Consider the following 16,484-nt stretch of genomic DNA (forward strand, 5'->3'; position numbering starts at 1 on the left):
CCCAGTTCTGTGTGGGCAAGTGTCCATATTGCACCCCACGGCACTTAACACCAGCAAGGTGATGGTGAGATTTGGCAGTCTTGACTCAGAGGCCAAAAACTGAATTGATGTGGGAAACTGAGCTTTCACTCTGCCCTCGAGGTGGTGATGCCAGGAAGTAATGATGGCATCATGTCTGGGCTGCACTGGGGAAATCTGATGTTGTCTGTCTCTTTGTGCTATCTGTGCTCCAGCTTCTTTGTATGGGAGATATTTGGAGCTCGCAGCAGTCAGGAAAGTAAATTAAAAATCCTGGTCCTCTTTGAGAATGTATCTTCTTGAAACTGCTACCGGTCTGTCCTATCCCTCCCTATTCCCAGTGAGTTTAAAACAAAATAAGGCTTCTGTTTGATTCCTTCTCCTCTAGAAAGAGAAAAAAGAGAATCCGAACCGAGGAAATGTGAATCCACGGAAAATCAAAACCCGGAAAGAAGAGTGGGAGAAGCTGAAAATGGGACAAGAATTTGTTGAGTCAAAGGACAAACATGGTCCTGCTGGGTAAGCAGGTCTGGGGCTCTGGGTTCAGCTCCCCAGCGAGGGGCAGCGGGCGGGCGCTGTTGATTGTGATGCAGTTCACCCTGCTCTGCAGCTTCTCCGGATGCGCTGCGCAGTGCCGATCGATACTGCCACTAATCAGATTCTCCGAAGTAAATCCGTCTGCTGATTTAAAATTTGCTAAATAAATCAGGGAGCTTACACGGTTCCAACAAGGTGGCAGGAACAGCGAGTCTGCTCTGGGCTGCCTGTCTTGTGGGCACAGAGGTGTCGAGAGCTTTGGCTCCCTACCCCATCGCGACGCCCTTCCCGTCGCACCCGGCCCCTGGGCCTTATGCCGAGGAGCCGGGTGGCATCTCGGTGGTATTGTGTGATTGCATTGTTACATCTCACAAATGGCTCTTCACACCCTGAAGTCGAAGCGGGGGCTGTCCCCATCCAAGTATTTCAAGCTACAGAGCTCTCTTTAGCGCTTCTGGCTTGGGAATTCATTTAACTTCTGACACCAGCAAGGCTGGAAGCAGCCCGAATCCCCCACAATGCACTTCTCGCTTGCTCGCTCCTTGCAGCTTCCTTTCATATACGAAAAATCTCTCTTTAAATCACACTCTCCAGCTAAAAATAAAACTTGCTTTTAGTTTAATAGGAGAACAGGTTTGGCTTCTAGCAGAGGAATCGAGCAGCACAACAGCACCGTTTTCTTGCTCCTCTCTTTTCTCGTGTAAGCATGTTCATGCATTTGAGCTCACTTGGGGTCCAGAGCCCCCAAGAATGGGGCGATTCCCCCACCCCACAGCAAAATGAGCTGATGGGAAGTCGAGTGTGAGAGTGGTCTCTTCCTTCAGTACTATTTCAGCTTTGGATACTTGCTTTTAATGGCATCACCGTTTCTTGGGTTCTTTTTGATATTCTGTTCCTAAGCTTATGTTTTGGCATCTTTGGGTACCTCTTCTTTTTTTTGCCACTGGTGATACCCAGTGTAACTGGAAGTCCTTCAAGTCGAAGTTGGCCAAAACACTCTCATAAGTCTACAATCAAATGTTAAGAAAAATTTATTTTTTTTGTGTTCTTTTGTATTGTAAATACATTCTCATGTAAATACATGAGAATGTATTGTAAAATACATTCTCATGCTGTTCTGGTGTGTGGGAGCAGTAAACAAACACGTGAGAGCATCTGGGCCAATTCTAGCCAAAGAATTATGCAGAGCACACAGCTGTACGTGATTCTTCATATAGGATGCTTTGAGAAATAGAGACTTCTTTTTATTTAAATGTTGCTTTAAGGTTTTGGGTTGTGTGTTCTGTTGTGGTGGTTGATAAGGTCCCACCTAAAGGCAGGTCTTGCTGCGCTGGGATAAGCTGGAAAACCTTGTTTCTAAATCTTGCAGGTTGATCCATCCACTTAGTTGACATCACTGCCGTTCGGTGGTTCAACTGCTGCAGGGTTGTTTGTTGTAACCCTTCCAGGAGACAAAGCTCTTGTGAGTGAGGGGAAAAATGAGCTTTAGATATTGCCTTGAACTCTCTAAAGAAACTGCTTGTCTTGCTTTCGCTCAGGTACCCCTCTAACATGGTGTATCAGAATGGCAGCATCGGTTCAAACGAAAGCATGGACGTGAACTGCTACCCGCCACCACCACAGACTGACTCTATTGTGCCACCACCTCCTTCATTCCCAGATGACAGCCTGCCTCCACCCCCGGTGGAATTTAGGTAAGCCTACGGGATCCCTTCTGTCACCAAGGAGTAGTAGGTGGTGTAAAAGGATGACATGAGACAGGCTGAGATAGTTCAGCATAACTTCCTAACGGGTGTTGTATGGGAACCAGAATGCTCCTGTCTGGAGGGGAAGTGCAACTGCAGGCAGGGACAGAGGCACAGGCAGCACAGCTCTCTGTAAATCCCAGCACCATCGTCATTCCCATACAGAAGGGGAGCATGGGCTTGGGTGAGAAGAGCGGGGTCTTAAATAATGGTCTGACTCTGTCACATGGGTTTTCCAACGCGATTCTTCCAGAGCCTGTAGACTTATGTTCCTGATAGAGCTGTGCAAGGAATGGCTTCTTTTGCCTGTTTTTTGTTACCATTTGCCCTATGACCTTTGACAAATGCACGACGTGAGCGCTGAAGATGGAGATGTAGTTAAATTTGAAGGACTTGAGCATACCAGCTGACTTCTTCCCAGAGACTCCAGTGCAAGTTCAGGGCAGCTGCTTTGTATCGGATGAAATGATGACTTCCAGTCACCTCTAGAGATGAGAATTATGGTCCAGCAGTGGCTCAAGACACAAAGGGTGAAACAAGAGAGTAGCTTTTTTTTTTTTAAAGGCAGTAACAGGAGGAAGTATGTCTGATAGACAGGACTGCGTTAGCTTGTCTCCATCTTATCCAAAGGCAGCAATGCTGCAGAAAAGGCTCTTCTGATGTGTCAAAGAGACCAAGCACTCCGCTCCGCAGCGTGTTCCTCTAGGGCAGAGCAGAAACGAGCTTTCAGATGAAGCTTACGCTGCCTTGTGCAGTTGCTTAGATCTCCGCCTAGCCACAAAGATCTCCCCTCTCTGGTTTTGTTTTGGTGGTTGTTTTTAAAGAACCCTGGGAGCTAGGTTTGATCTCCAGTAGTCTGTCTGGGATCGGCACAGTGCACTGTTAAAAATTGTGATGTTTTTGTGGCGAATGTACGTTATTTTTCTGCCTTACCGTGGAAGGAGATGTCAGTTTAGGGCTTCCTTTACACGTACATAGGATATTAGAGTCTCTTATGGGCAGTAGTGTTTTCTGGTATAAACGTAGCTTCCCTAAATGGGAAATTCAGTCACTCATGAATCGGTGTTTTCCTTAAGAGCCCGTTGGGTTTCCACGTCTTCCTCTTCACTCCCCACGGCGAGCTATGAGACATGGCTGCTGCGCTCCCGCTCTGAGCCGTGGAATCCGGTGAAGAGATCTGTTCCTAGCAGGTGGTCAGAGCATATGCTTTCCTGGCACACCCACCAGTCCTTGCGCGATTTATCACGGTAGACATCCCTGCTTGGCGTGTCACAAGTCTGACCTCAGCGTGGAGGGGTGGTGGCTTGCATCGCTGCAGGAGCTCTGAAGCCAGGAGGCTGCTCTGAGCTCAGACATGACGCCTGGCCTCTGGCAGAGAGGTGAGATGGCTCATGTTCTTGTCAGCCTGGGAGATGGGATGGATGATAGCATTTCTGCCAGTCCCCAGAAGCTTTTCTTTGTTCTGGTGGTGTAGGCCAAAAGAAACACTGCAAGAGAACTAAAACCAAGGAGTTGAGGTCTCGTAGAAACACAGTTAAAGCTGGAACTGAGGTTTTTGTCTGGACTGCAAGAAACACACATGATTTGCATTAACATTGAGATTGTACAGTCTAATCTGGCCTCACAGCTAATAGCCTTATTTCTCTCTCTGTTGCAACAGCTATCCTGTAGACAACCAAAGAGGTTCTGGTTCTGGAGGGACCAAACGATCCAGCCTGGTTAGCCCGAGTCACCCACCACCAGCCCCTCCGGTCGGATCCCCCTCAGCAGCCAGGCCAGGCTTTGCTCCCCCTCCGGCACCACCGCCACCACCACCACTGATGGGAGGCACCCCCCCTCCACCACCTCCCATGGGCTTCCATCCCCGGGAACCCCACCACCACCCTCGCCCCCTTCTTTCCCTCCTCACCCCGAGTTTGCTGCCCCACCACCGCCACCGCCCCCTCCAGCAGTCGAATATGCCAGTGTGCTCCCACCTCCGCTGCCACAGCCGGGCAGTGGGAGTGCGCCGCCTCCCCCTCCACCACCGCCGCCTCCTGGCCCACCGCCTCTGTCTTCCAATGTCCTGGATGGTCCCCCACCCCCTCCTCCACCCGCAGACACCTCCGCCTCCAAGCCCAAGTCATCCTTGCCTGCGGTTAGCGATGCCAGGAGTGATCTGCTTTCAGCTATTCGTCAAGGTAAGATTTCGTTTCAGTACCATCTTTCTCCTTTGCCTCTGGAAAACCCCACGGTATCCAAGTGTGAGCGCTTGGGAGCCATCTCGTGAGCAATGGTGCGACCACCTCGCCGCTTGAGGCCTGTCCCTTGTGGTCCTTCTTTGTCTGCCCACCCTGATGACAACCTCACGAGCTTTTATGTCTCTGCCTGCACCTTTGGAGATGGCAGTGCTGGAACTGGTGTGGTCTGAGTTTGCGAGTGGATCGAATGATGGTGGTAACCTCTGAGGAGGAGCACAGGAACAATTCGCTTCCCATTCCACCTGCCCACCCGGCCTGTCTTGGCTGTGGTTTACCATCAGCGTTATCCCACAGCGTGTCCGATGCTCACTTTCAGAGGACAGGCTGAGAGGATTGTGTCGAAGGGATGGCTGCTTTGGAGATTTCAGTGTGACCAAAGCCTTTGCATGATCCCCTCTGTTGCCTTCTTCCCGACAGGCTTCCAGCTCCGCAAGGTGGAGGAGCAGCGGGAACAGGAGAAGCGGGACGTTGTGGGCAATGATGTGGCAACGATCCTGTCGCGCCGCATCGCTGTGGAGTACAGCGACTCTGAGGACGACTCTTCGGAGTTCGATGAGGACGAATGGTCGGATTAACCACAGTCCTGTCCCCTTCTTCCCCTTCTCTCCTGGGTTAACATCTTCTTAAAGAATCAGGTGGCCAAACCTTCCACCGCTTCCTTTTTCATCCCGTAACCAAAGATGTGCCAGGGTTTTCAGACAGCCAGCAGCATATCTCCCCTCTCCCTCCCCCTCTGGCTTTGGCAGGACTTTGTGCTCTGCCTTTCCAAAAGGTCTCCTCACGGACACTGAGGATGCGGTGTTGGGATTTAGCTGGAGGGGGTGTAACGGTTGCTTATTTAAAAGAGAGCTAAACCTCCAGCTTCTCGATGCCACCAGGCAGAGCACATCTAAACCCTACATCCTGAGGGATTTTTAAAGTAAAGATGGATGATCCTGTTGCGGCCGCGTGGCCTTTCAGATGAAGGACATTTTCAGCTAGTTTTCTCATTGCAACAGCAGACGGTTGATCTGATGGCTCTTCCTTTCCAGTGAATACTGGTAGTGCTGCAAGAAAATGGGCTTTAAATGTCTGTTCTCTGCTGCATCCCACTGTCAAGTAATCGGTTTTTGGCAATAGTGCACAATTCTTTCCCCTCTGACCCCCTAGTATTATTTCCAGACAGCCCTGCGTGGGGTGTGCTTCCTGGCTCTGGGGCTGTGGAGTGCATTGGGTGCAATGTGAGGAGGGACTTTGTTTTTGTTTTTATTTTAAAAGCTGCCTTTACCTTCCTCAAATCTCCTGGACTGTTTCGCCAAGTCTGCCAAAGGAGACTCGCACAAAGGGATGCGAAGCCAGGGCAGGACGGTTGCTCGGCTTCCCACTTCTGGGAGAGCAGAGCCGCTGCCCCACGGAGACACATCTGTGTGGTCAGCGCTGAGCAGTGGCGAAACGCCGCTTTGCTGGTTTCTGCAATTCATGCTGAGTGTTCAAAAAAGAGAAAAGAGAAAAAAAATAAAGTGCCTAGAGCAGGGAGATGGTGTGGGGAGGGGTTCTCTGAACACCAGGCACTTTGATCTTCTTTGGCCTGTTCAGGGCAATGCTGCAGTCCGTTTGAAGAGGTGCTTTTTCTAGCAGGGTGACCACACTTTTTGCACAGGGACTTGAGTAGCAGAAAATGCTGGTATCACCTTTGCTTCCTTCTCCCTTCCACCTAAGGAGGGGAGTTTGTGTGCCTAAAAAACATCTAGTGTGTGAACTGAGTTGCCCATCCGTTGCATCAGACATCAGTTACATACTACGTTGTTTCTCTTAATTTTGTTATTGTAATTCATTAGTTAATTTTTAAGAAAACATTTCTTCTCCTCTCTAACCCGATGAATTCCCAGGCTGCTCACTACGGATACAGTGCTGGCAGGGGGAGAAATGGTGAACTTGAACTAGCTGATCTAGGTTTTATTGCTGTTTTATCTTACCTTACGTAGAATATAAGCATATCTTGGAAATCTAGAACCAATACCCCTGATGCTACAGATGTGCTTTTGGTATTTTAATTTGGACGTGACTCTCTGTCAGGGTCATGCAAGAAAGCAATTCCAAAGCCTTTTGGACATCACATGTCCAGCTGTTGTGGGGTGGGACCAGTTGCATGTCCCATTAAGACCAACTCTCCGACCTCTTCGCCTTTCCTATCGTGAAGTATTTTGCCAGCCCGTGCCTGTTCTTTCTTCTCTGACTCGCCTCGTTTAATGATGTTGCTGATACCTGGAACGCCGGGCCCAGCCTGAGGCTGCCAGGTTGCTGAAAATCCTTCTTGGGGTTTGATTGATGGCTTCGGTTTGTGCCATTAAGTTCTTACTGATGTCTTGTGTGTGTGCTTGCGCATTTTTAATCTTTGACAGAGCAGATAAGAGCCTGGAGGATGGGCTTTTCTGGGGGTGCGGATCAAGCCGAGATCCAGTGTGACCCTGAGCACAATCAGGAGGGATTTACTGGACCGCTACACCATCACATTTTTGTCTGCAAATCAGCTGCTAGGCAGGATGCAAAGGGCGTAGACGGTGAGGCATCCCGATGGGCTGGGAACATCTGAGCAGCGCTAATTCCAGGTTCTGGAAGAGGGAACAAACCCCTCGAGTGCCAGTGAGCCATCGTGCAGCAGAGGGACTTGGAAATGCGAACTGATTATTGCTGCAAGCTGGGTAAGGGGGGTTAGAGGAGAATCACTGCCTCTTGTTTTTCTGCTCTTTCTGTAAGCATCCTCCTCTGGCTTCTCTTGGAGACAGGTTCCTGGGGAAAACGGACCTTTAAGCTAACCCGGGCTGACAGCGTTATCACACAGGGAAGCGAGGAGCTTGCAAATGCCAAACCTGGGTTAATTTTAAATTGCCTTAACTAGACGTGGCCCCTGTTGGGAAAGGGGAGCGAGTATTCCTGTCGTGTGAAATACAGAAAAGTGCCATATTCTCCGTGACCCAGATGGATGGTCTGTCAGCAGGGCCGTGCCTCAGGGCATTGGGGACATGCTCGCCCCATGCGCTGCCTGTTGCACAAGGATGCTGTGTGGGCGATCCCGGCACGGCCGCGGGTGGAGGCGGCTCCTCCGACTGCCTCGCCTGCTTGCAGAGGCCTTCCTGGCAGCGGGAGGGACGCTGCTTTGTCCGTGCAAGCCTGCTGTAACCACCCTCCGCTTCCAAACCCACGTCCCGAGGTGAGAATCAAAACTGCCAGGTCCTAAACAGAAGAGTTGTGGACAGGTAGGGAAGGTTGGGTTGGTTTTCAAGTCTCGTCTGATTGTAAAAAGAAAAAAAAAAAAGGGGTGTGAGCCCAGTGTGGAGGTCCCTGAGAAACAACTGGTGTGAAGTGACTGTCTTTTGAGTATCATTGCAAAATCGCAGAGCGCTGGGCCACCAAGTAAGCTTAATATTTCTTAAACCAGTAGGGGAAGAGGAGAGGTGCCAAAAACAACCTTTGCAAGACAGAGCAGCTGTGCTCGGAACTGCAGGGCTGCTGCCCCACGTAGACCGAGGGCCTGTGCCCGACTCCCCTGCCATCGTCACCGTGTCGTGGTACCTTAATCCCCTCTTTCCGCGTGAGGCTGGGTCGAACCACAAGCATTTCACGAAGCCAGAAGCGAGAGCTGGCAGTTGGGATCCTCCCCGTTCTTGTTTTCTTTTCCCCATTTCAGCCTGACCCGTGTCCATATGGAGCCGCAGAGCCGGAGCAGCCATTTCGCCCATCCTGGGAGCCACTCGCTCCCTCCGTGCGCACACGGCGAGTTCGGGCAGGCGGCCGCTGCCTTCTCCTTCCCGGCGACGTGCTCCTGGTTAAACATTCTCCCGGTGTCCTCGCCCGCAGTGCTTGGCTGCTGCTCCCAGCAGCCTTTCCCCCGCCGCCCCCCTTCCCACACTCGCAGGGAAAACCTCGTCCCGGCTCCCCGGGCTCAGCCTGGAGCCTCTTCCGCAGCCGGTGACCTTCACTGCTTTCTCCTCTCCTTATCAGACCCAAAGCACCAGACCAGATCGAGGGAAGGGGCTCTTGGAGGTCCCAGATGGCCAAGAAACTGTGCGGAGTGTCGTTTCAGGGAAAGGATATATATATTTTTTTTGTTTTGTTTGGTCCATGAACTTATTTAACGTGCCTCTTTGAAAGTACCTGCCCGTGGCGGGCTCCGGAGGGGAGCTGGCTGGCAGGGCCCCGCGTCGGGCAGATGCAGCTGCCCTGGGTCAGGTTCATTGCTGTTGGATTTCGGGGAGGGGGGGTGTGTGCTTTTTTTTCTCTTCCTTTTTAAACAAAGCCTTGAAGTGGGAAGTGGATCCGATGTTTTTATTACTGTATTAACATGCATTTTAATTCATTTCAGAAACTAACCCATTTTTCTTCTTGATTAGAATGTCATAGAATTAGACGAGCTGTAACCCTCCTGAAGTGCCTTATTTTCTTACACGATATAAATATATTTATAAGAGTAATTATTCCACATGTATCATAGGGGTTTATTACTGAGCAGAAGATACAGTGAGGAGCAGAGATGGGAAGTGGCCTCGAAGGACCCAGCCAGGCTGGGGGTCGGAAGGGCGCCGTTTGACGGATACTCTCAGGGTGCAGGGGGTTACTCTACTTCAGACCAAAGGAGTTTCACTGCTGAAACTCTGCTTAGGAAAAAAAAAAAAAAAAGAAGAAACCTCATGAGCAAAATACTGTAGACTTGTTTGGTTTTCTTACCCCTGCAAAATAAACACTGAGGGCCAAACTCTGCCGCCTCGTGGGCACGGATGCAGCGGGTGTAAAGCTGTGGGGGGAGCGGAGCCCGGACCGTGTCCGTACCTGCGCATCCTTCTGTTTTCTCCTGTAATGTCTGTCTGTGCCTTTCCCTGCCCGTTGCTGTGTAAGGCAGGCTTTCCTGCTGCTTTTTTCTTTTTTTTAATAATCAGCTCAGTAACCCCTCTATGAAGATCCTAACTGCAAATTTTTTTTTGTAATGTACATATAAAAAAATAATAATAATTTTTTGGATCCTTTTTTAAAACTGTAAACTTGATAAAACCTTTCTATCCAATCGTGCCTGCGTGTGTTACTCCGGGCCTCTGCGGGAAGCCGCGGCGTGGTCCTTCGCACGTGGAAAGTGGCTGGTCCTGGGCACAGGGGCTGCTGCCACGTCTCTGTGGGCAACTTCTCCTGCCCGGGGACGCGCTGGGCAGCGTGAGCGGCTCACGCCTGTACAACTGGTGTCCCGTAGCGTGTTGTAATTTTGCAGGGTTGTGATTTGGGGGAGCCTGGCTGCTTCCGGCCTTCCATCACCGGGTGCCAGGCTGAGTCCTGTCCGCAGTGCCTGGGCAGAGGGATGCAGAAAGCCAGCGGGTCCCGAGCTGCCTCGTGGCCGCCTTTTGCAGTACCCGCGCCGAGGTGGGCAGAGGATTATGGATGGTGGTAGTTAGTGCTGCCTGCGGTGGGTAACGGCGCCGAGGAAGCGCTATCCAGGAGGAGCGACCAGCCTCCCGCGGGTGCTCCCTGCCATACGAAATGAGCCCGTGCTCCATCTTGCAAGAGCGGAGCGGCTGCAGCTGGGCTGGGAGGGGGGCTGCTTCTGCTTTTTTTTTCTTTTTTTTTTTTTCCCCCTTCTTTTTGCCTCCATTTCAGCTGCTCAAGGTCCCTTCTGCAGTTAATCTGCCCGGCCCCAGCCGCAGCAGCCGTGGCTCCTGGCCCTCTTTCCAGGTGCCTTGTCTGGGTTTGGTACGTGAGCCTGTTGTGCGGGTGGAATTTCTTGCTGGTTGGTGGAGAGCAACAAAAGGATCCGTCCCTGCTGCTGCTCCTCATCCCTGTTTTTACCGCCAGCTTTGCTCTGCCAAATTCCCTTGGCTTCTAGAAGACACCCGTGCACTCGCTCTGCAGCGCTGTGCCTTTCTTGGCTGACAATAGTCCCTGGCTGCAAAACCTCATTAGATTAATTGGCCTTGCCAGCTTCTGAACAAGCAAGCCCTTTAGTCGTGCTGGGGCGCGGAGGGCAGGGGAAGGAGGGATCTTTGGGGCTTCCACACTCCCTGGTGCTGCGTGTCCAGGCTCGTGGTTCCATCTCAAATCCAGGAGGAGCCGTCGGTGCCCCTGGCTCCTTTGCCTGGATGAGTCTGGCTGTGGCCAGGGCTACCTTGGTGCATCTGCTGCTTTGGGGTACACACTAGCACAGAGCCCTGCACTTCTGGGGTGCCAGGCCTTGAGAGTCACCTTTGGGAATTGGGGAGGTGTGTGTATTGGTGAGCATCGTGCTGGTTTACCCCACTAAAAGACAGGGAAACCTCAGTCCTGGATCTGCCTTCCCGGGCAGCCCTCCTGCCTGCAGGGAGGGCTCCTCAAGTGCCCCACGGAGCTGGGGAGAGCTCCTGGGGACCCTCTGCTGCTGCTCCCCAGCCCCGGGTTTAGCTCGGTGCAGGGAGGAGAAGCCCAGCAGCGAGATTGATGGTGTGCTGGTGCTTTCGGAGCCTGAGCCCTTTCTGTGAGCAGCAGTTTCCTATGGCGGAGCTGCTGCAGCTGGGGGAGAGTCGGGCTCCGCTGTGCCTTGGCACCCTGGCCTTGGCCCCGGCCTTTGATGTCTTTCCCTGTCTGCCTCTTCCACAGGGCTCGGCACTGGATCACAGCTGGCCAGGCTCCGGCTTCACAGGAGCCCCTGTCTCCAAAGACCTATTTAATTTTCTCCTTCAAGGTGGTGTTAGCAACACCCAGAAGATGCTGCCGGCTGCCTTGGACGAGTGGGCTGTGTGTCCTTTCCACCACTGACGTCAGCTTCTCTCCCTTAATTCCCCCTCTGGGACCGAAGCGAGTGCAGGCACTGCCAGCTCCGATCAGCGTTAGCAGCCTGCTCTCCCAGTGTGTGGCACCGCTCTGCCGTGCCAATGTCACCCCCGACTCGCTCTGCCTTCCCCGGCCAAGCAGCCACGGGTGGTGGGAGCGCGCTCCCCTCTTCCAACTCCCCAGGAAGGGCCCGCTGCCAGCAGAGAGTCCCCGTTTCTTGCACGTAGGTGTGCTGAGATGGCAGCTCAGGCCCCTGTAGAAATGGCTGACTCCTTCTCTCTCGCTCTCTTCTCTGCCTTTTTTTTTTATTTTTTTATTTCCCCCCCCCCCCCTCCTTTCCCTCCTCCCTGCCTTTGCTGTTGCCTACGCGGTTGTGCGGGGAAGGCAATCGGCTCCCGTGCTGCGGATGGCTTTATCTGTAACTCTTCCATCTGCTCACAGCAGCTCGCAAATAACCACGGGGTGCCAGAGGAATTATGTATTTGGAGCTCAAGTTTCTGCAGTCTGGCAGGGCAGCAGCTCTGCGCTGGGCTCAGCCGCTCCCGCAAAGGCCAGCGCCTGCATGTGGAGGGCTTAGAGGCAGCCGGCGCGGAGCTGGGGCTGCAGCCGGGGCCAAATTATTCTCCCTGTCGTCATCTCCAGGCCAGGGTGGCTTAGACAAAGCCCCGGCTCCTCCGCGAGCTGCTGGTGGGGAGCGGAGGGTGCTGCCGGCCCTGGGTCCCTGCACCCCGGCCAAGCAGCCAAGGGCGTGCGGCACGAAGCCGCCTTCTGCAGCGGATGTTGCTGCGGGAATAAAACGGGAGGGTGCTGGGGAGGGACCTGCTTTCCACCCTGCTGTTCTCCCACCCCGAGCAGCACTGTTGGCCAGGTTCTTCGCCCTGGGAACAACCAGCTGCTGCCTCCCAGAGTCACAGCTCCGGTGGTGGCTGGGGCCGATGCTCTGTAGCCTGAGCCCCATCGGGAAATGCCTCCTGCTGCCTTCGGCATTTGGTAAAATGCTTACGAGCGGGACGGCGTTTTCTTCATTTCCTGCCTGCTCCCGCTTCCAAGGAAACAAAATCCCCCAAGCCAGGGCTGAGGTTTCTCATTTAGATGTAACCCAGACCAATAACCGGAGCTGCTCAGCCCTCCCTAGGGCCGGGGTCCCAGCCCAGCCACCCGCCATGGTCCAGGGGGGACATCCGGGCTGGAGCTCCCCACCACTTCGCACCCATCCCCAGCACCACAGTAAATCACTGGGAGCAGAGCCCCGTCCGTGGGATGCAGCGTGGGCGATGGGCAGCACTCGGCTCTGCCCCAGGCAGGGCAGTCGGGGTTCAGGGTGCTGGCAGGAGGTTTTGGGGTAGCAGCAACTTCCTTTCCTCCTCCAATCCGGCAAAGCCCCCGTGGTTTTTGGCACCGGGGCTCAAGCAGAGGCTCCTTAGCGGGTGGCAGGGACCAGCCCTGGCTTTGCCGTGGTTGATGCCAGCGCTCTTGCCCAGCATCGCTGCTCCCGGCAAGGTGGCAAAGGGCAGGTGCTCAGAGCCGTAGCTGAGCCCCGCTGCTGCCAACGGGGCAGGGGGCTGCCCGCAGCGGAGAAGGGGGGTAAAACCCGCCTGGAATCCCATGCCGTTGCTGCGGCACAGACAGGGTTTGGAGGCAAGAGGTTGCCTGTGGCTTTACAGCATCTGCTGGGAGCTGTGGTGCTGGGCAGGGGCTGCCTGGGGAGGGCTGAGCCTGCCAGATGTGCATGCACAGCTGGGGGGACAGCATGCCCACACCTTTATCCCGCTTGCAGCCTCTTAGCTCGTGTTTTAACCCCAAAGCTGGGCTGTCAGTCCCCCCTCGAGCCTCTCCGGCACATCAGCGGCATGGGGGTGGCTGCTTGGCACTCGGGCGCCTTCTCGGATGGATTTGACTATTTTTTTACTTTTTTTTTTTTTGGATACCTCTGCTTTCTGCATCTTTCCCCACCAAAAAAGGGAGCAGGCTGGGCCCTGCTGCGGGCTGTTTATCTCCCTGCTCAGTGCCACCTGCTCCGTCCCCTGAAGGCCTGGAGCAACCGGGAACATTTCCAGACTCACTGGCTGGTGTGCCGGGAGAGCGACCGGCACCGCGGCAGGGTCGGGGTCCTGGCTTCCTCCAGCCCCGGCTTTCCTCATCCATCCCGGCAGGAGGGAATCGGATACAGGTAGGAGCCAAAGGCTGCATTTCCCAGCCGGGAAGCGGCACACAGGGCAACCACGCGCTGAGCGATGGCCACCGTGGTGTCTGGTGCCAGCGGGGGACGGGGTGTTGGGGGTGATGTTCTCAGGGGACCCGTGGCGCTGGGTGCGAGGGCTTGGTGCAGCCTCCAGCTCTGAGGGCTCCTGAATTGCCAGCTGTGGGGGGAGCCGGGCACAGGCACCCCTTGGCCTGCCATGGTGCGATGTGGCTGCTCGTGGTGGCTTTTGATGCCGGGCTGTGGCTCTGGGCTCCCCCAGCTCCTGAGCCCCGTGAATCCCCCACCCCGGATGAATTTGGGAAGCCCATCAGCTCCGGCACAGCCCTGCCAGGAGCTGGGGGGTGCAGCCCTGTGACCCCACGCTGCCAGCCATGGTAGGTGGGAGCCTGAGGGGGGGTCCCAGCAGACCTACCCTGTGCTGCCGTTACACCCCGTGCTTGGATGTTCTGCACCAAACCCCGGCATGTCACCCTGTCCCCAGGGGAGGTGACAGGGACCCCGGGGAGCAGGAGAAGCCCTCCGAGGAGAGGCAAAGGGGCTGCGGCTGCTCCCTCTGAAGACGTCGGCAGTGGAAGCACAATGGAGAGAAAAGCTACTTTAGCTGCCGTATAGTGTTGACATAAGAACAACTGGGTACAAACTGCCCGTGACTAAAGCAGGGCTGGGAATTACAGGATTTTTCACTGCCAGGGGAGGTGGGCTCGGGAATTATCCCTTGGTGGAGCCATGGAGGGTCCTCAGCTCAGCCCAGGGGGCACAATGGATGTCCCCAGCCACTGAGCTTTGCTCTTTTCCCCCTTGGCTTAACCTCAGTGGGGACAAGGGGAGCCCCAAATTCCCCCAACCCCATTCCCAGCACTGAACCCAGCCCCTGGAGAGCAGGAGATGTTGGTCTGTGTGTCCTTCAGCCCCTCCCCAGCCCCATCTCCCCTTGACGTGTGCTGCCATCACCCCTTCCCAGTGCTCAGCTGGGCCAAAAAGCAGGAAAAAAATCTTTTATTTCCTTTGCAATAATCAGCACCAACCCTCTGGGCTGCCACCAGGTCCCTGAGCCCAAGGTGAAGCCAAGCCTGGGGGCCGGCACGCATCCTGCACCGCCCGCGCCGCAGCACCCAGCCGAGCTCCGGCTGCTCTTCAGCCCTGGGCTCTGCCACGTCCCGGCGTGTTTGCAGATGCACAAATGCCTGGAAGAAACCTGCTGCTCCCTGAGTGGGGTGGGCAGGGGCACGGGGGGCTCTCGGGGCGCAGAGTCCTGCTACCGTAGGGGACAAGCTGCCCTAATTAGCTTTGCTGTCATTAACTCTGCGTTTCCCGTAACGAGCACTACACACAAACAGCGTGGGTGGCAACGATGGGTGTCCCAGACTCTGTTCGAGCGATGGGTCTTGCAGGACGGGCACCTGGGTGCAGGGGGGCCTGGGCAGAGCCCTGAGCCCCCCTGTGCCCCCCTCGCCAGGAGAGGGGCTGGGGTCCAGGCATCTTGCTGGGATGGAGGCAACATTGAGGGCACGAGGCTGGCACAGCCCCTTCTGCCTGCTGGGTGCTGGACTGCTGTGAGGATGAGGATGAGGATGGCCAGGGCCTTCAGTGCTGCTTCCCCCCGCCCCGCCCCGGGCCGACTCCTGCTAACTGGATGTGATGGGTGGGGAAGTGCTGTCGCTTGGGATTTCTTAACCGGGTGCAGGGAAACGGAGCGGGGAGAAAGGCTCTGCCTGGACTCGAGGTGATGGTGCGGGGACCTCAGCCTGCTCCCCCATAGGAGGTGCCATCCTGTCCCCTCCCACCATCACACAATGACGGGCAACAAGGGGCAATGGCTTTACGCTGAAAGAGGGGAGATTTTGATGGGATCTAAGGGAGAAATTTTTTACACTGAGGATGGTGAGGCACTGGCACAGGTTGCCCAGAGAAGTTGTGGCTGCCCCATCCCTGGAAGTGTTCAAGGCCAGGTTGGATGAGGCTTTGAGCAACCTGGTGTAGTGGAGGGTGTCCCTGCCCATGGCAGGGGGGTTGGAACTAGATGGTCTTGAAGGTCCCTTCCAACCCAAACCATTCCGCGATTCTCTTAAACAGCTGCACCTCGTATCACAAATTACTTTTATTCCCCCCCATGGTTGTAAACAAGAAGCAGCCCCCCCACCTCGCTCAGCAGCACCCCACCGCGGGGTCCCCATCCCAAAGGGCCTCTTCACATCCATCCCCCCCCCCCCCCAAAAAAAATGTGCAAATCCAGTCCCAGTGCAAAGAAAGGCTTTGGCGGTGGCGGGGCGGGGGGGTGGTGGTGTGTGGGCAGCACCCGGAGGGGGGTGGGTTTGGGGGTGCTGAGCCTCCGGCAGCACCCTCTGCCCGGAGGCAATGAGCACTAGAGGGCAGCAACCCCCAGCGCTGGGCCAGTGGCAGGAAAATCATATTAAAGACTAATTAAAGAAAATAATAAATAAGTGGATGGACGCTGGGAGAAGGGGGTGGGTTTGAATCCCTCCTCCGCCAGCAACTGAATCTCTCTCCCCGTCCTCCCTTCCCAAACGTACAAAATATATTTTAACTATTTGAGGTAAACAACAAGGCTGTAAAAAAAAAAAAAACACAGCAAGAGGGGAGTTAACGTTCCCGGTATCATCCCCTTCCTTTAAAAAAAATAAAGCATCATAAATAGTTTTAAAGAAAATATAACGAACTCTTCCCTCTCTCTCTCACACACACACAAAAATATAGATTAGATTATGGATAAAAAATAGGTTTTTCTCTCCTGTAAATTCAAAAAGTGGAAAAATAGAGGAAGAGAAGGGATTGTGCCCGAAAGGACGGGGCTGGGAAGAGCTGCTTGGTTCTGAGAGCTCCTGCCATGTGTCTCTGGGGCTGAAAAGTGGGGAAAAAAAATAAGGAAAGGAAAATCCCCCAACCACAAGCGGTAAGTGAAAGGTGCAGAGAGGCTGGGGGGGGGGGGGAGGCGGGACACGGCGGGGGGAACACGCA

At 54.4% G+C, this 16,484-nt stretch overlaps 1 protein-coding gene across 1 annotated transcript in view; it reads left to right on the forward strand.

The window, feature by feature from the left end:
• The window catches only part of WASF2 (WASP family member 2), a 29,673-nt gene extending 23,524 nt beyond the window's left edge, over positions 1 to 6,149 (forward strand). Inside the window, 5 exon segments of the mRNA XM_086626090.1 lie at positions 407 to 537; positions 2,094 to 2,249; positions 3,961 to 4,157; positions 4,160 to 4,480; positions 4,958 to 6,149. Of these exon segments, the coding sequence (XP_086482216.1) occupies positions 407 to 537; positions 2,094 to 2,249; positions 3,961 to 4,157; positions 4,160 to 4,480; positions 4,958 to 5,115 (963 nt within the window). The 3' untranslated portion in view covers positions 5,116 to 6,149.
• The last annotated feature ends 10,335 nt before the right edge of the window (positions 6,150 to 16,484 follow it).

This window comes from Tauraco erythrolophus, chromosome 24 (assembly GCF_009769465.1).
Source record: "Tauraco erythrolophus isolate bTauEry1 chromosome 24, bTauEry1.pri, whole genome shotgun sequence".
Taxonomy (NCBI): domain Eukaryota; kingdom Metazoa; phylum Chordata; class Aves; order Musophagiformes; family Musophagidae; genus Tauraco; species Tauraco erythrolophus.